The 22,018-nt window shown below is 44.1% G+C and overlaps 1 protein-coding gene across 1 annotated transcript in view; it reads right to left on the reverse strand.

The window, feature by feature from the left end:
- The window catches only part of LOC126995601 (homeobox protein caupolican-like), a 149,110-nt gene extending 127,317 nt beyond the window's left edge, over window positions 1-21,793 (reverse strand). The window contains exons 1-2 of the mRNA XM_050855297.1: window positions 21,401-21,793; window positions 1,414-1,668 (exon numbers count right to left, since the gene is read on the reverse strand). Coding sequence (XP_050711254.1) covers window positions 1,414-1,668; window positions 21,401-21,451 — 306 coding nt within the window. The 5' untranslated portion in view covers window positions 21,452-21,793. The remainder of the gene's footprint in view (window positions 1-1,413; window positions 1,669-21,400) is intronic.
- Between the last annotated feature and the right edge of the window lie 225 nt (window positions 21,794-22,018).

The raw sequence follows: 22,018 nt of genomic DNA on the forward strand, positions 1-22,018 counted from the left end.
AGATAATTTTCCCTACATGTTCGAGCCTGTATGAAAAATTAAGGGTTCTTTTTTTTATTTCAGAAAGGGTAATTACTCCTGAGTCTCCAAAGATTTAGCAATACACGTTCCCGAAGTATCCAGCCCATTACGGACCGTCCAGATTGTTTGTTTCATTGTTCTTTGAAACCCCAAGTGGCCGCCTCGCCTGTCTCCTCTCCTCGTTCAATGTCACTCATTCCCCCCCTTTTTTCCATCCCCTGCCCTTTCCTAACTCTCCCTCTCCCTCTCCCTCCGTCTCTCCCCTCACTGTCAGCACCCGCCTCTATCATTTTTTATACTCTTATTATCCCTCTCTCTACACCGTTCCCCTCTTTCCCCCTTGTTTTCGACTGTTGCTCCTCACTCATTTTCTCGATTCTTAGGCACACACACACACACACACACACACACACACACACACACAGAGGGCGCCACTGCAGGTCGCCACCCGTCCGCCCTGTCCCCCTATACACACACATCCCGACACACGCTGGGTGCCAACGCAGTGGGAAACAGGCCGGGTTGTGTTACGCCGCCGGAAACACAGAGCCACGGGTCACAGGGAAGGGGGTAAGGGACACAGGGTTGCCAGGGGGTAGGAAGAGTGGCTGAGGGAGGCAGGGACGGGGCCACAGGCAGGATTAGGTTGGGTAGAAGGCAAGGGAGGGGAAGGAAGGGGAGAAGGTTGCCCTGAGATCCGACTCCGCGCCTAGATGGGTAGATAAGGGAACAGAAGGTCGGAGGAGCAATGATAAATAGTGTTGTGAACCAATACTTGTGTTGTTATTGTGTGTTGTGGTTTAATTTAATGTTTCAAATGGAGCAGTTTACGAAGACGTTTCTATGATCGGTGTTCGCTTACCAATATAGAGAATTATTAACCATTTGAAAAGGAAAAATAATGCAGTAATAACAACAGTTCGTACTGACAAAATACGAGTCTGGGGATGACAAAACACACACACACACACACACACACACACACACACACACACACACACACACACACACACACACACACACACACACACACACACCGCTCCTGCGGCTCAATCGGTAGAGCGCTGCGCTGCGAGGCTTAACGGCCAAACAGGCGGCGGTTCCAGTCCCGCTCAGGCCGGATTCTTTCGGTTGATTAGGACTGGTAACTGTCCCCCCTTGAGCAAGGGGGATGGAGTGTGTGGTGTGTGAGGTCCTGGCAGTACCCAGAGATCGACGATAATGAGCACTTGCTCTCGTCGTAAGGTTACCTGCTGGCGAAAACGAGTCCAACTCGTGATCAGGCCGTGGTGAATTAAACACACACACACACACACACACACACACACACACACACACACACACACACACACACACACACACACACACACACTTACACACAGCAGTACTCACCAGGGGATTATAGAAGGCGGAGGAGTCCATGCCGATAGAGGGGTACGGGTTCTGTTCGCTGGAGGTGTAGGTGGTGCCGTAGACGCCCCCCGTGGCTCCGAGGGACGACCCGATCCTGGAGTATGACCCGATGGCCAGGCGGTCGTACTGGCAGGAGCAGACGGGCTGGCCACTCACCGGGTCTGTCATGATGGTTCTGCCGCCTTCACAGCAGCCCGAGCCCCCCGTGCCGCCCCCGCCCTGCCCCACCAGCAGCTGTTGACGCCATGCACACGGGGGACAAAAGGGTGAGCGTCAGTAGGGTGCAATGGGGGTGGGAGGGATGATTGTGAGTGTTTGGGGGGGTGGGGTGATGGAGTGTGTGTGTGTGTGTGTGTGTGTGTGTGTGTGTGTGTGTGTGTGTGTGTGTGTGTGTGTGTGTGTGTACAATGTAGTTGCTGTCAAAAATCTGCTTAATGTGTATAATGATAAAGAGAGGCAATAATATTCTTCAGTTTAAATGGCATGCCTGATACTTCGGTTTATATATTTGTTTTATATTTTCTATCTTTGCAACAATATTGTTACTATCACTGTAGCTATATCATTAGTATTAGCATAATTGTTATTAATATTTTTATCATTATCATTTTAATATTGTTAGCATCATCATCAGTGTTGTCAACGCTAAACTCTTACAAAGGTTAACAACTACACGCGTCATACTTCAGGTGTGACGTGTGTTCACATTTTTCACACACAAGTTTGATCCATGTCTGAATTAAACTCAAAATATTATTATGGCACCAACCTTAATGCCCAATAAACATCCAATTCCTAAAGAAAGAAAAAAACGTAACTTTCGCTTTCACTCCTCAAGTATACGATTTTAATGCACGTGAATAGGAAAAAAATCAATCATAGTGATCATAATGTTGGACAAATTTACCGTAAGGATGAAGCACCTTGTACATATTTCATCGTGCTCCGTCCCTCTGTCACACTCACACATACATCTTAGCCTTCGCCCGGGACCTGAATACAAGGCGACAAATCATGCACAAAGACACCATGAATAAAACCACCGGCGGACAAGGCGAATTATAGGCCGGGGGCGTGAGTTACAGGGCGTCGCATGCTTCTGCTGAATGATTGACTCCGCCAGACCGATAGATCACCGTTTGACTCAGCGCTCGACACACGCTTTACATCGTGGAAAATGACGCCCACACCACTCACACCTCACGCCACCACTACACCTGACTTGCTAACTGGCTGACTGACTGACTTGATGACTGACTTACTGATTGATTGATTAACCGACTCCTTACATTGCACGTACTCCACACACGCCACTACACCTTCTGGCTTACTGATTGACTGATTGAACTGATGACTAACTGACTGACTAACTGAAAAAAAAGAATCCTTTTCAGCACATACTCCTCTTCACTTACTGACTGACTGACTTTTTGATGGCATGAAAAAAAAATGAGACTAACTGAATGACTGACTGAAAAGCGGTAAATAATTTTGTTTATAATAGACCAAACCGCGTATTTACCAACACTTTAACATCAGTCACGCGAGGGGGAAGAAAGGAAGACGTGGTGAATGGATGTAGTGGAAAAGAATTTACATGCGACAGTGTAAGTTTGAAGGTGAAGAGGGATGTACAGCGTGAGTTGAAAGTAACGTGACGATGATGTATTGTGGTGAGGTAAAGAAGTAACGCGGAAATATGATACGTTCCTGGCACGGTGAAAAAAATATATATGAGCGAAAATATTAACGCATTGAAATGTGGCTCTTAAGCAAGATGGTTTTGTGCCACGTTGAAGAGTCGTAATAATGTTTGCAATGATGAAAAATAAGAAAATAATAATAATAATAATAAGAAGAAGAAGAAGAAGAATAAGAAGAAGAAGAATAGTAATAATGATAATGAATAATCGGAAAAATAAATTGCAATAATAATAATAATAATAATAATAATAATAATAATAATAATAATAATAATAGTAATAATAATAATAATAATAATAATAATAATAATAATAATAATAATAATAATAATAATAATAATAATAATGTAAGAAGAGGAGGAGGAGGAGGCAGCAAAGGAGAAAGAGTGAAAGGGCAGAGCTTAGAAACTCAAGGGAAGAGGAGGGAGAATGGTAGGGAAAGGGAGGGAGGCAGGAACGGGAGGAAGGGAGTGGGAGGGAAGGAGGGAATATTTGTCTGCGGTAATAGGGAGGTCGGCTAATAGGCAGAGGAGGAGGAGGGATGAGTGATAATAGAGGAGGTAGGTGAAGACGCCTTAAAATGGGGGGTGGCAGGACTGTTGACGGCAGGTGAGGGAAAGGAGGCGAGAGAAAGGAGGAGGAGGAGGCGGAGGCGGCAGGTGAGTCGAGCCTCCTAATTACACGGCAGGTAATGTGTCCGTCTCTAGATGCCCCTCGATAGCAGCCTCACCTGTCAGTGCGGTGTTTCTCGCTGAGCTAATACACACATACACAGGTGAGCCCTTCATTACGCGCACACCTGGTTCGTAACGCTGCGAGAACCGAGGAACCGCGGCCGTGCAGGAACAGGTAAAGGGAAAACACGTGAACAGAAGAACCTCGACCTTATAAAGACAAGTAAAACAAACACGCAAACATAAGAACTGCATCCGTACAAAACAAGTAAAACAATAGTACCTAAACAGAAGAACCGCGACCCTATAAAAACAAGTAAAACAAACACGAAAACAAAAGAACCGCTGTCTGTAAAGAAAAAAACAAGGAAAACAAAAGCAACTACATAGAAGAAACTTGACCGTGGAGAAACAAATAAAACAATACAACCGTGATCGAGTAAAAACAGAATTCAGAAACATACTTAAGGAAAAAAGAACGCTATCAACAAGACAGGTAAACAGAATCACACCTGAGTACAAGAATCGCGATAAAAGAACAGGTAAAAAAAAACACCACACCTGAACAGCAGCACCGCAAGGAGAGGAACAGGTGAACAGAAATACACCTGAGCCGCGCCGCCATGAGTTTAATCGACGCGAGGGGCTGAGTGAGGGATGAACGCCACTCATCACAAAAATGTACCACAGGATAAATAAACTGGCGCCAACATGTAATCTGCTATTCTCCGCCGCCGTCAGTATTATTACCATCATCGCTGGACGTTCCGCCCTCTCTCTTTTTCTCTCTTTTCTCTTTCTCCTCTCTGTTTCTCTATTTCTGTCTCCCTTCCTCTTCCCCTCTTTCCTGCTCTCCTCCTATTCACCAACATGACTCCTGCTACCCATCCCCTCTTTCTCCCCACCTACTCCCTCTCTCCCTCTTCCCCCTCTCCCCTCTCCCTCCACCACTCACACCAATAACGCCACAAACATCGACGTTACCAACCAAAGTCATGTCCCAACCCAACTTGAGTGGAAGGTTCTGGGGGGTGAGGGAAAGCCATGTGTGTTTGGGTGATGGGCAAGGCAGATATATAGGAGTGAAGGGAAAAGAGGTGAGATAGTGAATGGAGAAATGTATGGGGGTGGGAAAGAGGGAGGTGTAGAGGTGACGGATAAGTATGAGGATGACAAGAAGACGGACGTAAAGGAAGATGAGGAGAAAAGAGAGGAAGACAAATATGACAGGATAGACAGGTGTTTAAGTCACAGACAGGTAAAGATGACGGGGAAGAGTGACACAAAGAGGGACAGATGTGAAGGGAGGAAAACGGGAAGTGAAAGAGACTGAAAGAAAGGGAGAGAGAATTGAAAGTTGTCGATGCGTGAGTATTGAGAAAAAAAATAGCAGGTGTTTAGGATACATAGAGGGAAAAAAATACAGGTGTGTGTTAGGATTGGGGGACAGTAATAAATGACAAGTGTGCTGAGAGGAAGGGAAACCGGAAAAAAATCGGTGGGTAGAAATAGAGAAAAAATATCAGGTGTTTATGGGAAGAGAGAGAGAGGGAGAGAGAGAAAAGGCAGGTGTGAATGTGGTATGAAAAAAGAAGACAGGTGTTAAGAGGAGGAGGAGGAGGAAGAGGAGGAAGAGGAGGAGGAGGAACGAGAGACACATATGCGTGGAAAGTGGCTGAAACAAAAGGCAGGAAGCGAGGAAGGAAGAACCGAGCGACTGCCACTTTGTCCAAAAAATTTATTCGTCTCAATTTCCGACGAGTTCTGCTTCAGTGGATTCCAATTTGTCCGATTAAAACACCCGCATTACTATTTCCTCTCCTCGTCGCCTCGCCCCGCCGCCGGATCGATCGGACTCCCTCATGCACACAATTTCCCAATAAAGTTAATGAAAACCCGTAACAGTAACCGCCGCCACCTCTCGTTTGTCCTCGACTCACTAGAGAACGAGGGAAAAAATGTAATGATTATCTCTTCCTTTCCTCGTTTTTTTGCTTGATTTCCTTCAACTTGAACTCCATCGGGCGGGAAGCACGTCTGCGTCTGGTCACCGCTCGATCATGAACTGGGAATTAGCTTTTCTTCTTTTGTTTTATTTATTATGGAGGGAGGGGAAAAGATGACTCGAAGTTGCTGTCTGTTGGTCGGTTGGTCATCGCGGCATAAAACAAGATGAAAAATGGACGCAGTGACTTACAAAAATTACTAGAATTTTTATAATCAAGGAAAAATATACCGTAGTGAGTAGTCGCCTTAAAAAAACAATAACAAAAACAATACAGCAAGAAACGAAAAAATATAAAGAAAAGAAGCAGAAAGAACGAAAATAATTAAACCCATCAAGAAAAACGAACGCGATTACACACACACACACACAAAAAAAAATCTGATTACCCTCGATGAAGATTATACTGAGTGGATAGTGAGCCGCCTAAATCATCGCATCACTGTCGATCATCACGAGGAGGCGATGACGATGAGCGCTCACCACTTGGCTTGACCGCAGGGGATTAATTGACCGCATCCGGCCCGCCGCTGAGGGATGGCGGGATGGCGCACACCTCGCCCGCCGCCGCCACGCCACGCCACGCAGTATTTGCCAATAGCCAACTCACCTCACCTGATCTCACCTTGTCTCACCTCACCTCAGCTTTGCCTCATGTTACCTCACCTCACCTAATCTCACTTTGGCTCTCCTTATCTCACCTTATATCACCTTGCCTCACTTTACCTACCATCACCTAATCTCACCTTGCCTCACCTAACCATCTCCCGTCACCTTTCCTACAGCCAAACATCACGCCACGTCACTTCACTTTACCTCTCTTCACGCCATCTCACCTCACCACCTCACCTCACATCACCTCTCATCACATCATATACCCTCACCTCACATCACCTCTACCCATCGCTACCACTGCAAAATCCTAGAACCTTAATTTTAGTGAGGCAGCGGAGGCTCAGCTCGCCGACCTAACTCCAGCGGCCCTGCACTGTAACGCTCAATGTTCTGTTTTTATGTTAATTGTTACTGCTTGCCGCGGTGCCCTACTCCGGTCCGCCCCCGCAAAAAGGGGAAAAATTGTACTGTGGGGTTAGGATCGGCGCTCGACAGGATTTTTTGGGCTGGAGATTCCTCTTTGTTTGTTTGTTTTCTATATGTGGCCAATCTTCTGAACTCTTTTTTAATGGGGCAGTGTTTAGCGGACTTTTTTTCTCATTATTATTTTTTTTTTACCCTTGAGCTGCTTCCTTTGGTGTAAAAAAAAATGTAATATTTCCGTTGTGAAGAGGAAGGCGATACGCATATTGTTTTGTGTAGCCACGCAGGTTGTATCCATAGTCATCATTGTGGTCTGTGTTTCCAGTGACTATGATCTCAGAGACGGCTTTAAGGACTAAAATAATCCAGTTAAATTAATGAAATGCTTGAACTATTTTCTTCATCCTATTCTTATGTCACTAAAGAGGTAAACGGCTCAAGATTTATCCACTGATCCACAGGAAGTAGTTCGATTCCTTGCTGGGGGAAAAGCTGCACGGCGTAGTGAGATGGCCGTCTTACTTAGGAGGCCAGTTGATAAGTGAAAACACGAAAAAAACTAGTAAGGATAGTGTGCTAAAACCCGGATGTTACTTCTTTCCCATAATTTGTAGGATTTTTTTTCCGCTACGGGGTTGAAGACTAAAGAAGTGGATCTGATCACCTGTCGCGGCTCTATGGACTTGTCCTAGCGGGGAACCTCTCCACACAGGCCGTTGTTTTTATCCTAGGCTGTGCCATGGACGAAAGGAGGCACAGGTAGCGGGAGACACCTTTTTCCTCATTCATAGAGTCATAGTAAATGTTGTATTAGGCTTACGTTGTCTTGAACTAACATGGATTGCTTATACTAGTATCATAAATCGCTGTTGGAAATTTGTTGTATTATTTTCTTTGGTGTTTATGTTGCTCTTGAACAACTTTAAATTAACCTTTCATCATCGTTTACATGCGTTTTCTTTTGCTTCATACATTTCACACTTACAGTAACAATCATACTTTTATTTCACTGATATATTTTCTAACTTTTGCTGTAATATTTTAGTCCCTGACAATACCCGATAGTTTACGTGTTAAATAGTATTTTTTTTATTTCTTAGACGTACAATGCAACCTACGCCCCGGGGCATGTTAAGAAAGCCCGTGGGGAGAGAACATGTGGAGTACCCCGTCGTTATGTGGGGACAAGTGAGGCCGGGGCGTGTGATGTGACTGACAGGGCTGAGGTGTGTGGGGGAACAAGTGAAACTGGGGTGTGGGGGAGAAAGGAGGCCGGGATGTGGGGGGAGGAGTGAGGTTGGGGTGTGTGAGGGACAGGTGCGGCAGAGGGGTGTTGGGGACAGAAGAGGCAGGGGTGTGCGGGGCAGAGCTGCGGGGCGGCGGTCAGGGGTGCCAAACAACAGGGGCCGGGCGGTTGGTTCACAGTTGTGCGTTATAACTTTCCCTGGAAACCCCGTCAGGGGCTTTGTTTTATTTCTCAAGAATAAAGTGCAGCAATTTGTACTCTATCTTTTTTATTGTTTGTCTTAATGGGAGCGTCATCTAGATCCACCGCAGAAGACAGACAGGGACCGATCGTATCACAATAATTATCTTCATTAAGAAGTTTGAGCAATTTGCTTGCCGTAATTTTCAGTATATATTTTTTTATATAGCATTGCAAGGAGATGTACGCGGGCACACTCATCTCTGTAAAAAAAATATATAGGCAGTTTTTCCTTGATCATCGTCTGCGCTGTGTTTCCCCACTACAAAGATTGTGGTTGATATAACGTGGCTCACCGACCGCCACAGTGTTTTTACAATGTGTATATTTTGTTTGTGTGTGTGTGTATGTGTGTGTGACTATATATATATATATATATATATATATATATATATATATATATATATATATATATATATATATATATATATATATATATATATATATGTGTGTGTAACTGTTACTGATTCTCACGCATTACACACAGACCTTTCATTTTAGGTTCTTGAAACACTGCTGTATATATTTGTTTCCCTGCTATCACGGACCATTTTCACAGGCATGAGCAGAAACTGAAGCTTCATCTTTCCTCTTGCCATTTGGGTTCAGTTTCTGTAATTTTCAATGACGCGTCCGAGGCAAGGCTGTGGCGGGGACGTGCGGCGCACCGCCGCGGACGGGACGGGAGGGAGAACGCAGCCAGAGGTGACGAGAAATTATGACGGTGTAGCACGCAAGCTGCAGGCTCGTACCGAGGATAAGGACACGGCGATCAAGATTAGGACTCTTACGCGGGCCAGGGACACGTACACATGCCCTAGTTAAGGACACGCAGTCGGTCTGACAACACATACTTGAGCAGGGAACACTTCCTCCCATACCAATACACTCCCGCCGCCCCGCCCTCCCGGACCCGCGGCCAGCCATAGGAATACGAGAACAACGAAGGAAAATGTATTTTAACGATAAAATATTCAAAACTATAAGAAAGAATATAGGCAATCTAATGGTTGTTGCTAAAACTTTAAAAAGCTACTCAAAACTGCAATCCCACAGCTTTTTTTTTTTTAACCGAGTCAATAGTCATAAAAAAAATCGTATTTATCGGCCACTGTAAACTGATAGTGATATTTAAACGTAATATTGATTGAGGCTCGATAGTTGCGCCAGGGTAGCAGCAGCAGCAGCAGCAGTAGCAGAGGGAGTAGGAGCTGTGCGTCTTGGGTCGGGTCAGGTCAGCGGCGCCGAGAATAAGTTTATGGGGAGAAGTAACATCAAAGTAGAAGGAAGGTGGTGATGGCAGAGGAAGTGGGGGCGATGATGGTTGTTATTTTAGGGAAAGTGGTGGTGATGGCGGCGGTGATGGAAGCATAAGTGGTGGTGATGGTAGTGGAAGGGGTGGTGATGATGATGGTTATTTTGGTAGAAGTGTTAGGGATGGTGATGGTGAAGGAAGTAAAGTGACTGTGATGGTGGCGGTGGTGATGGTTTTTGGTGGTGCTGATGATGGTAGTGGAGGTGGCGGTGACGGCTGTGGTAGTGAGGTGATAATGGTAATGGTAGTGATGGTAGTTGCGTGCTCAAGTGTCTGATAAAAGGAAGTTGCAGAATCCTAACTTAGGTAAAAATAAAAATAAAGAATAAGGAAGCGTCCTCTATAAGCCGAAGGTGATCAGGTTAGGTGAGGCGGGTAACGCAAATAAGGTGGGAAACTGAAGGGGAAAAAGCGAGGACGAAAGAGGAAAAAAGGAAAATCAATAGTAACTTACGAGAAGAGAATGACAGCTAAGATTCAGAAACAAGGGCGATATAAAGCAAAAGACCCTAACATGGAAAAAGAAAAAAAGGAACCAGGCAGTCGAAGGAAAAAAATGAGGAAGGACAAATGAAAGAAGAAGAAGAAGAATGTCAGTGTAGAACAAACAAGCAAACATGTAATGAGGAAAAAGAAAACAAGTAAAAAAGAAAAAAAATCAAAACGGGAGAAAAGAATGATAAGTAGAAGGGAAAAGAAACCATGTCATTATAGCCAAACAGATTCGTCCGGGATAAAAAAAAATATTGAAGAAAAATCACAATACCAGAAAAAACACAAAACACTCAGGTAGACGGACAGGTAAAGGACATCATTCTCCCCTATACGCGGCCCATTGTTACCCTTCACTCACATCTCGGCCGACTTACTGACCTTACGAACACACACACACACACACACACACACACACACACACACACACACACACACAACGAGGCCCAAAATCAATTCCACGTCAGTAGAATGAGAGAAAAAAAATTACGTCGATCGTTAGGCTCCCTCCTCACACAACTTTTTATTTCATGTATAATTTTAGTAGACAGCCGAGCAGGTAAACAGAGAGAGCGGAGGACACCTTTCCCTTGCTCTTCTCCTTCCCTCACCTTGATCTCTTATTATTCCCCCGAAATCCCTCACAGGAACACAAAGATCTCGCTTATACATAATCCACCACGTTGGGTTGGGACTGACTGATAAACACGAGGCCTTAACCGTCCCAAAATCATTATCACACGCGTAAATAACAACAGCCAGCCACCCAACACCGGTAAAGTAGTCGTAATCGGCCCTCCAAGCCTATGAAATATACAATACGGGCTGTCGTACCCCATCATTGGCCTCGCGGGGGGTTGGTCACCTTAACGCCTAATTCGATTTTCACACTCGATTTGGATTATAGAGGCGAGGGGGAGAGGCGCGAGGCGGGTCATTGTGCCGGGCGACGTGAGGTGAGGGCGCTGAATGGGCTCCCGCTGCGCCGCCTGAGATAAGAGGGAGAGAGTGAGCGAGGAAGCAGACGGGGCACCCAAGAGTGGCGTGTATGAAGGAGGGCAAGGCGGCGGCAGCGGCGGACGGAGGCACATCACACACGCCTTTACCCTTCCCTGCCCTGCCCCGCCCCGCCCTGCCCTTCCCTCTCCCAGGTATCTCAGCCGACGATTACACTTCTCTCAGGATAATTATAGAAGGGTAATTGCGCTACTTACTCTTAATACGCTAATTAGAGATGAGATAACTACCGGAGACCGCCGCCCTCCGCTAAGTGTCCCGAAACATGCAAATTTGTCCCTCTTTGTGCCTTTAAAAATCCCTCCGCCTCTTCCCATACACTACACGACATGGCTCATGACACCTCGCACCAATAGCATCAAAGGTACAATAGGAGAGAAAGAAAGAAAGAGGGAGAGAGAGAAAAAAAGCCACCACAAATATTTAGAAGGTCTACGAAAGTGGTGCCCAAAGTCTCGTTTTATACGGCCATAAAAAGTAGGATCAGGGAAGAGGAATCTTTGTTACGCTGGACAGGTAAAGGTGTAATGGCTCCGTCTGCGCTAATTGGTCCTCGGTGAGCGGAATAACCTGGGAGTTTAATGAAGAACAGACTGCAGAGAGCGAATAACTGGCGCAACGAGAGTCGCCCCGCAATTAAATCCCCTGCTCAAGCACCGGGAAAGCGCCGTAGACAATAAAGCATTCCTACGAAAATACATTAGTCTCAGGGGCAAATTTCCTCACCTCGACGGACGCGGACTCTGAATGAACGGAGCGAGCGAGGCGGCTATTGCTGGACGCAGGTTAAATAATTATAAACACACTAAATCCGTACTTAGCTGAGGTATGATAGAGGGAGACGAAGTACACACACACACATACACACACACACACACACACACACACACACACACACACACACACACACACACACAAAGAGGCACGCACATCGTTTTCATCGTTGTATCCAAAATCCAAGGTAATGTCATACTCTTGAAGATGAGGTTCTTTGTATAGGTGTGAGCGGCGGTGACCGGGACTTAGCAGGTAGTAAGGAGGAGATGGCGACGATGATATAATGTCGATGACGATGATAACAGTAATAATAATAATAATAATAATAATAATAATAATAATAATAATAATAATAATAATAATAATAATAATAATAATAATAATAATAATAATAATAATAATAATAATAATAATAATAATAATAATAATAATAATAATAACAATGATAATAATATAGTTATATGAATATAATGAAGATAAGTATTATTATCATTATTTTTACCATTACCGTTATATTATTATTATTATTATTATTATTATTATTATTATTATTATTATTATTATTATCATCATCATTATTATTATTATCATTAGCTATTAATATAATTTGTGATTATAAAGAAACTCACATTCATTTAACCAACTCAAGTTGCGTTACTGTGTAAGTACAGTTTATTTTTTTTCTGCTACAGAGAGTCATCATTAAATTTTAATGATATGAAAGTTGCATTTCTAGGTCCCTTGGCCGCCGTGCGAGGAGGTGACCACATCGAGTACTGGCGATAACTTGCATTTGGTAATAAATCCTTTCGAGTGTTTGCCGTAGTCTCTGAGTGACTTGGATGGACAAAACTGAATGACGGCGGACACAAGGAAAATACAACCTAAAGCAGCGCAAGGGACACCTCTAGGAAATTGCCTGAATGAAAACAATGATGAATAAAAACTATGATAAAGAGAACCAAGCACACATGTCTATTTCTTTTCTATGACGACGGAAAGGGGAAATCACGGCTTCTTTTATCTAATTCCACAGCAATGGCCCGGGAAAACATTCACCGCGGAACCGACTATGACGTGAAAATTTAACTGCGTGAAACACCAAAGCTCTGTACAATAATTTATATGGAGCGGCGCGCTGACAGGTATGAGGCGACGCTGGTGATGGTGATGGTGATGGTACAGGTGCTGACCGGCCACCACCAGCACCCTCACTCTAGGCCTACCAACACCAACTCCCTCCTTTGGTTAGATAGATGGCGGAAAGTCTTGCACAACTATAACAAACATGGACATTCCTCTTCATGACAATGCTTACTCTTGGTGGAATGACGACACACGGATAGTAAACATCTATTCCATGCCAAGTTAACCGATTCTTTTTCACCAGACAAAACTTTAGAACTTAACAATGAACGTACTCAAAATCCCACACGTGATAACCTTTCTTTACGCTATTGTTTCCAAACCCTAGCGAGCCATTGCGGTTTGTTTGATAAATTTAATAAGTTATATACATATTCAGATGAAAGTGTATTGTAGTATCAGGCAAAATACGCTCACCACACGCACTGGACTCGTTACTTCACACGAGTTATGAAGTTTTCCCTCATTATCAAGCAAAAGGTCAATAAAATAATCTTCTGGCGGGGCACACAGCTCAGCCCCAGGTGTGACTTCCGCTTATTATTGTATCAGTACCTGAGAGACGGAGCTTTGTGATTGGCTTATTATCATACTCTTATACTTCACACCTGATACTGAGCCAGCTTCCGGCTTCCGCAATCATTTTCCGATCTACAGTCACAGCTCAAGCAACCTCTGCGCGCGCACACTTCAACACCTTTACTCCTTCCTTCTTCACTCTTCTGTCTCGATACACGCCGTTCAAGTCTTGCGTCCTTTATTCAGATCCGTCGCACTATCAGTTATATTTCTCAAAGATTTCATCGATTTAAATACGCTCCATACTGCTTCAGAGGCGCCACACAAGCACTCCTTCATCCTTTCGTTCACCCCTACTTCAACAGCAAAATTAAAGGTTCATTTTCCTCTTCATTAAAATCTCTCACCTGTTTTGTATTCTTTTTTTCAACTCATGAACTCATTCTTCATAATACAGTAGGTTCTTTTTCTCCGATACCACACCAGCGCTTAATCACTTTCCCACCCCAAATCCTTATACCATTCATAATCATCATCAGCATCAGCATCCCACTCATCTATGGCGGTCAACGAAGAGGGTGGGGAGAGAGAGAGAGAGAGAGAGAGAGAGAGAGAGAGAGAGAGAGAGAGAGAGAGAGAGAGAGAGAGAGATGACCACAGTATAATGTATGCAACACTGGTGATTTGGGGCAGAGCCATGCACGCCTCGGCCGCCATGTCGAGTCTTATCACGGAGTGGCCGCCAATTATGAGCCGCGAGTCGTAATTTCATCGAGTGTACCTCCATGTTGGTCTTCAGCGTCCGCAGCAACTTCATCCCAAACTTCGTCAATAATTTCTTGCTATCATCACTATTATAATCATTACCCTGTCCTCATTATCTTCATTAGTCGTTACCGATATCCATGTCTTCCTCCTACACGCTGCCTATACCTTCTAATATTCCTACAAGCTCTACAAGGCTCTCCTCTCGCCCCTTGCCTCCTTCTCCTGTGATGGTGGTGATGTTTGTGGTGGTGAGCGGCGCTACGTCCACCTCCACTGACTGATTCACTCACACCTGAGCTGCAAGGTGTACTGTCACATTCTGCTCCTATGTCTCTGTGATTATTGCTAAACGCTTTATACTTCTCTTAGCAGCGTTATCGTGTGTTGTAGCTCTGCTCGGTCGTATGGCTTAAGGTTCTCTGCCCAGTACGTGTGTGTGTGAAGGGGGCTGGGGTGTCAGTGTGTGAATGCGACTGTTGTTATGGGGTTTATAATAAGAAAAATAAAAATAAACTATGATGAATAATTATACTGGTGGTGGTGAAGATGATGATGACGATGATGGTCATGATGATGACATTAACAATGATTATGATAATGATAATAGTAACATTGCAGTAATAGTAACAATTTAATAAATTACTAATATAGCTAGTGATAGCGATAATATAATAATTATGATAATAATGATAATAATAATAATAATAATAATAATAATAATAATAATAATAATAATAATAATAATAATAATAATAATAATAATATCATAATTGTTATCGTTAGAATATTCGCTATAGTTATTCTACGTATTTGTATTATTCTTTTTTTTCTACTTATAGTATTATTATTACTTTATGATAATAATAATAATTATTATTATTGTTATTATTATCATCATTATAATTATTATTATTATTATTATTATTATTATTATTATTATTATTATTATTATTATTATTATTATTATTATTATTGCTGATAATAATATAATCATGATATTTAATACTATAATTATGGTTTTGACTGTTATTACAATTGTCACTATTTGATTATCATTATATATTAAAAAATAAATTTCTCTTAATAGCGTTGTTATAAATGTTAAAATGTGTACACCTTATAATATTATTATTATCATCATAGTTATTATGGAGATGATTATTATTATTATTATTATTATTATTATTATTATTATTATTATTATTATTATTATTATTATTATTATTATTATTATTATTATTATTATTATTATTATTGTTATTATTATTATTATAATTATTATTATTATTATTATTATTATTATTATTATTATTATTATTATTATTATTATTATTATTATCATTATTATTTTTTTATTATTATTATTAATAGTAGCAGTAGTAGTGTTATTATCATTATCATTATTATAACTAAATGAGGGTATTATTTCTTCATCATCCCCTATTCCGAAACAAAATCGTTATATTAGCAATACTTTACTATCACCGCTTGTTATCTTTGCCCGATCATCGTTATCATCATAACTGTCATTATCAATATCCCCGTCTTTCCTCCACTCCACTTTCTCAAACGTTAGTTCCTCCGTCCGCCAATACTCCTGCTCAGGTTGGTTTTTGCTCGGCCGGTCCTCGTCGCCAGCTGCCGGAAGCCTGGTGGTGCAGGACGGGCCGGCGGTGGCTTTTGCAGGAAGTGTGAGAACATGAGTGGCGAGATACTGCCCAGTCCAATGTTTAGCGTCGTGACACCAATTAACAGGGACGCGAGGAATGGCAGATATGGGAGGAGAGGAGATAAGGGCGTGAAGAGGTGAGGGAGGGCGAGGGGAAGGGAGCGAGACAGGGAGGGACAGGAGCGAGGCTGCTTAAATCACAATGCCAGCCTCTCTGTCTTGTTTGTTCAGTTCTTCCTTTACGTTATTTTCCTTTATTCGTGCCCATGGCAGATGTCGAAGCGCGTGTATCGAAATCACAGCTTAAATTTTCCTTACTTATATTTTTTTTTCCTTATAGTCACGATCCGTACTATCTTGGTTACTGTTGTTTTTGCTTGTCGGTAGGTAGTGCTACAATGGATGAGTCTTCCTTGAAAGAATGCTTTGATATTGTCTGAATAAAATATAAACAAAGTGTGCACGTAAAGACCGGTCTGCAAAATAAATACCGTCATGAATATCCTAAACGTATGACGGTATTTGGGAGAGAGTTGCACCCACGCATGCACACACACACACACACACACACACACACACACACACACACACACACACACACACACACACACACGTATTCGTATAGACACACACGTAGTAGCTGTCAGCAAACACTATGAAGGGAGGACGAGGACGAGAACGATGTGGTTAAGGTGAATACTTCATCGCCACGTAACTACGCAAGACTGACCGATGCGAATTGAACAACAACCGCGCCATAATCTAAGCCAGTGAAGATTTTGCGAGTTGTAGGGTGGGTGGGAGGTGATGAGTGGACGGTGGTGTTGATTGGTGGTGGGTGGTAGCGATCTGAGTGGGAGGTTGACTTTCTGGCTGACTGGTGGCTACGTCGCGTGGTGTTGGTTGGTATTCTTCCCCCCGCAGGTGGAGTGGCCGCGGCGGCATACGGGATGACCTGGCGCGGCCCGTTTATGAAGATGTTGCCATTCCAATCAGTCTGACCGGCGATTCTCTGCTCCGTCACTCTCTCTCTCTCTCTCTCTCTCTCTCTCTCTCTCTCTCTCTCTCTCTCTCTCTCTCTCTCTCTCTCTCTCTCTCTCTCTCTCTCTCTCTCTCCTTCTCTCTCTCTCTCTCTCTCTCTCTCTCTCTCTCTCTCTCTCTCTCTCTCTCTCTCTCTCTCTCTCTCTCTCTCTCTCTCTCTCTCTCTCTCTCTCTCTCTCTCTCTCTCTCTCTCTCTCTCTCTCTCTCTCTCTCTCTCTCTCTCTCTCTCTCTCTCTCTCTCTCTCTCTCTCTCTCTCTCTCTCTCTCTCTCTCTCTCTCTCTCTCTCTTTTTAATCAGCCGCGATCTTCTTGTTTTAATTCTTTTTGTGTTGGCAATTTCCGGCGATTAGCGTCACTAAGGAAGCGTGGATAATCAGGCGCCGTTTTTGCCTACGCTTTTCTTTTGCTCCAGTTTGTCGGGTTGTGCAGAAAGGAATCAATAATTAGAGGAGCCCGCCAGCCCGCCCTCCCGCGCATACACCTGTGATTGAATTGGTTGTTGCTGTGAATAATAAAGAAACACAGAAATGGAGGTTATAGTCTTTCGTGGCTAAACCTAATTCTGAGTCTCAATAATTTCCATAAATAAAAATGTGAACGTCTGTTGTAGACGGCTCGCAAGTCACCGTATTTTCAACAGGTGGAGTGTCGCCCTTAATACCTTCAGCACTAATTATCTGGCGCACCTGCAACCCCGCCGTACCATTAGCAGCAGAGACTCATTAGTAATTTTCATCTTTAGACGCCACCTGTCACCTCACTCCAGGCACTTCATCACTGTAACACCACAACCACACGAGTCTTCGTTACAAACTCCTTCCCAAATTGTTCCGTCTCACACTTCAGGTCATCACCATTACCGTCGTGGCCACGCTGTGCCCTCCATCACAAACATAACAGTCAAAAGCGATTTACCTTCCAGCTTTCCTCGACACCAACCATCTCGACCAGTTGAGCTAGGACGAGGTGGAGACGGTGGTGGTGGTGGAGGTGGCGGTGGTTATGGAAGTATCGGTGATGATTGTTCCCGGGGCGTGCCGAGGGACGGCTGATGATGGATGGACACCGTGACTCCTTGGGTGTGTGATGCCGCCACTCACGGACGGAGCCGCTGCAGTGGTGATGCAGACCGCGAATGAGACGCCTACTTGGCCGTGACCAGATATCTAAACCCTAGATACATAAGTTACCTAAGTATGTGCATAGAGATATATATATATATATATATATATATATATATATATATATATATATATATATATATATATATATATATATATATATATATATATATATATATATATGCGTTCGTACATACTTACATACATACATATATATACACACACATATATTATGTAATGTAACATTACATCACTCCTTGAACTTCAGTACACTGGTCAACTTCGGACTTAATTCTTGACTTCATAAGTAATTCACAAAGTATCTAAAATCACGGAAAGCACCTACACGAAAAATGTTAAAAAAATGTCAGCAATGTAAGCTTACCGACAACATAAGAAGCTGAGTTCGGTATGACTTCGGGTGTCCGGTGTGCTCACAAGTAAAGTATTAGTGTCCACTAGTGCGAGCACTGGGTGTTGAAGGCACGGCTCCACCGCCGCCTACAGGGGGGGCGGGGGTCACCTGGTGGACTGTACCTGCGCGCGGGCAGTACAAGTGCTGACCAGCGGCGACGCACTGTGTCCAGCCTGCCGCCGGAGGAGGGGGGCTGGGGGGCAGCCAGCGTGGGAAGGTACACGGGGGAGTAGAAAGGGTAGGGAATCCAAGTGAAAACAGCAGAACAGCAAAGCAGACGAGCTACTCGTCAACACGTGAAGGATGACCCAGGTCATATATTTCTGTGGATAGCAGGTGTTTGAGAGTCGTTCTGTCGTCACCACCACCGCCACCGCCACTGTCGCCGCCACAGTCACGGTCCTGTTCTCGGCATCGTCATATCGCAGCAGTGAGTGTTATCCACGACCCGACACGTCACACGCGGGCACGGGTCACGGAACACGGCCACGCACGGCACATTCACCGTCCACCTGACCCGAGGTGCGGTGCGTGGCAGCCCTTTGTTGTGTCTGGCAAAGTGCAGCGCCGCATGTGTGGCATCTTGAACTTCAAAGATGCTTCAGGAGCCTCATTTAGCATGACAGTTTATTTAGATACTGATATATATATATATATATATATATATATATATATATATATATATATATATATATATATATATATATATATATATATATATATATATATATATATATATATATTGATGTTTATATGTGTGTATTTTATGTTTAGTTTTTTTATTCATTTATCTACCTATATTCATATTTGCTTTAAATCATAACAGAACTTTGGAATGCACTTCATTTTAGTATGTGGTGAATGAAAAGCCATGGTTCCATATCCCTTACACAACTTCACCTCATCCTTGCACCTCTTCGCTACCGTCCTCGCCACGGGCCTGACAGTGTCAGTGCAGCAGCCGTGGCCAGGCGGCGGACGCTCATCTCCACCTGGCTAAGTGAAAATGTATTGTTCGAAAAGTCATTCTGCCAGTCAGAAGGGTGGGACACGCAGCGCTTAGCCTTGCCGTGCCTCTGATAGTTTCAGTAAATGCAACACATGGTGCAAAGGAAACGGACCAGTCACTTCCTGGTGTCCGCCGCCACCCTCACCTGACACCACCGCCTGGCACGCGGACCTCTGTCATTTTGTCACCAACACTATTTATTAAATATGCATAACTCAAAGGAAGTGTGTTTGGGGCGCCATGATAGTTGTAGAGGAAAGTGTTAGGCTGTCAGTGTCTACTGCTACAGGGACGGCCGGCGCCGCGGTGACGGAGAAGGATGAAACTAAATGACATGTTGACCTCAACAAATAGAAGCTGTTAAAATAGCCGTAACATTCGTGGCATGTTCAAATGTACACCCAACCAAAAGTATACATTAACGAAAGGTAAACGACTTCCCCATTTTAATTCAGGATTTTAAACAGGCAGGTCCTTGATGCACACCTGTGCCTGCGACTAGACCTGCGGAGGGGGCCGCTTAGGGGACGCACAAAACCGCCTTAACAATGAGTCTGTCTCTGAGAAATGTTTGTCCAGGCTGTGACGCCCAACGCAATACGTTTGTCTGCTTTACTTGCTGGCATGCATATTATTGTTTCCCAGGCGTTGCTGCTTTATGATTACATATAAAGTTACTAATATATATATATATATATATATATATATATATATATATATATATATATATATATATATATATATATATATATATATATATATATATATATATATATATATATATATTGATTATTTCGTGTACCAATTTATTAATAGAAAAATATCAAGTAGAAATAATAATATTAAAATTTTTAAAAATCTCTTGATTCTATTATTATAATTTTTTTTTTCAGTAGGACATTAGGTCCCGTCAACTCATTACATTGTAGATTACCTCATCTCTGTCTTTCGCTCGATTGTGTTGCTCCCCCCTTCCAGCCCACCTTGTACCCGGTAGGCCATCCTCTCTATAAATCAACGTTTGTCCGTCATTAAAATAAGTGAGATAGAGAAAAGAGGGAAGAAAATGACCTGAGTGTCATTAAGAATTCTGGGAGTCAAGTGATCCTTGCCCTCGCCTCCTCCCTCCTGCCGCCGCGACGCCGTGTCCCGCCGTGGGCCGTCGCTAAGACCCTAACATGTTCCTCCTCACTGACGCTCGCTCCCTGCCGCTGCTGTGAGGCTGGCGGCTCAGCGCGGCGTGCTGCACGGCCAGCTGCTTCACCTGCTGGCATGGCCGGGGTAACGAGCGGCGGAAAGCGAGGACATACTCAAATCGTGAAAGAGAAACAAGTCAGAGGCCAAATCTGCCAAGGCAGGAGCCATGAAGCTTTGATGTGAGGACAAGGAGGTCAGGAGGCGGCAGCTGCAGCGGCCCGCCTTCCACCACTACCACGCCGCCGCCGCCGCCGCTGACACCATCGATCCAGCAGAGGAGTTCGGTAATATATCCGCGAGCGTGAATGTTGATAGCGGTGCTAATTGGGAGTCTGAGAGGTCCTTTTTACCCGTGCCAGCGCCTCGGTGCCAATCTGGCATCGGTCTCGACTCAAGGGGGCGGGGAAAAATATGAATTATTGATTCATATTAGCGACATGCGCACCACAAAGCATATAAAAAGACGGCATTTTTACGGTGAGTCTCAGAGCCACACGGGGCCTTGAGGGGACGTGAGGGGCTTTTGGCCCCCTTGAGGGGCTCGAGGCGTCCCTCAGGTGTTGCTGGGACTTACCTGGGAGGCTGCCGTTGGGTAGGTGTAGCCGAATTGGGTGTAGGCTGACATGGTGTTTTGTGCAGACTGCAGTCCTTACAGGATGAATACAGTCCACTGCCGAGTGTAGGCCGGGTCTATGGCACCTCAGTGATGTGTACCTTGCAAAGTGTTACTCTCACTAATTACACATCCCATCGACACTGGCCACCGGGCGGTCACTGGCCAACACAGTAGACACAACTGGTCACTGGTGTCCGACATACACAAGACTAACAACACACAACACGTCCTCCACTAACTCCATACAAGCGAGCCAATGGGGCGGGGCCTCGGCGCGGAGGGCGGGGCCTCGCGCACGAGGGCGCCTCGCATTGGTTGTCATGGCGGCATCATCTCTCTCTTTTAACAAATCTTTTCGACGATTGGCTGTTGTCCACCCCGAGCGTCTCCTATTGGCTACGCCTCACTGGCATCTTGGGATGGGACAGAGAATGAGTGGAACATTTCGTAGGACTGTCTGCCTAATATTTTCGACATGTGTTTGGCAAACAGAAATACACAAGTACCGTGATTTTTCCAGGATGACTCACTTTGTTTATGAACGTATTTGAGTTTGCGACAGACTCCAGGGGGTCG

The sequence above is a fragment of the Eriocheir sinensis genome, chromosome 8 (genome assembly GCF_024679095.1).
Source record: "Eriocheir sinensis breed Jianghai 21 chromosome 8, ASM2467909v1, whole genome shotgun sequence".
NCBI classification, from domain to species: Eukaryota; Metazoa; Arthropoda; class Malacostraca; order Decapoda; family Varunidae; genus Eriocheir; species Eriocheir sinensis.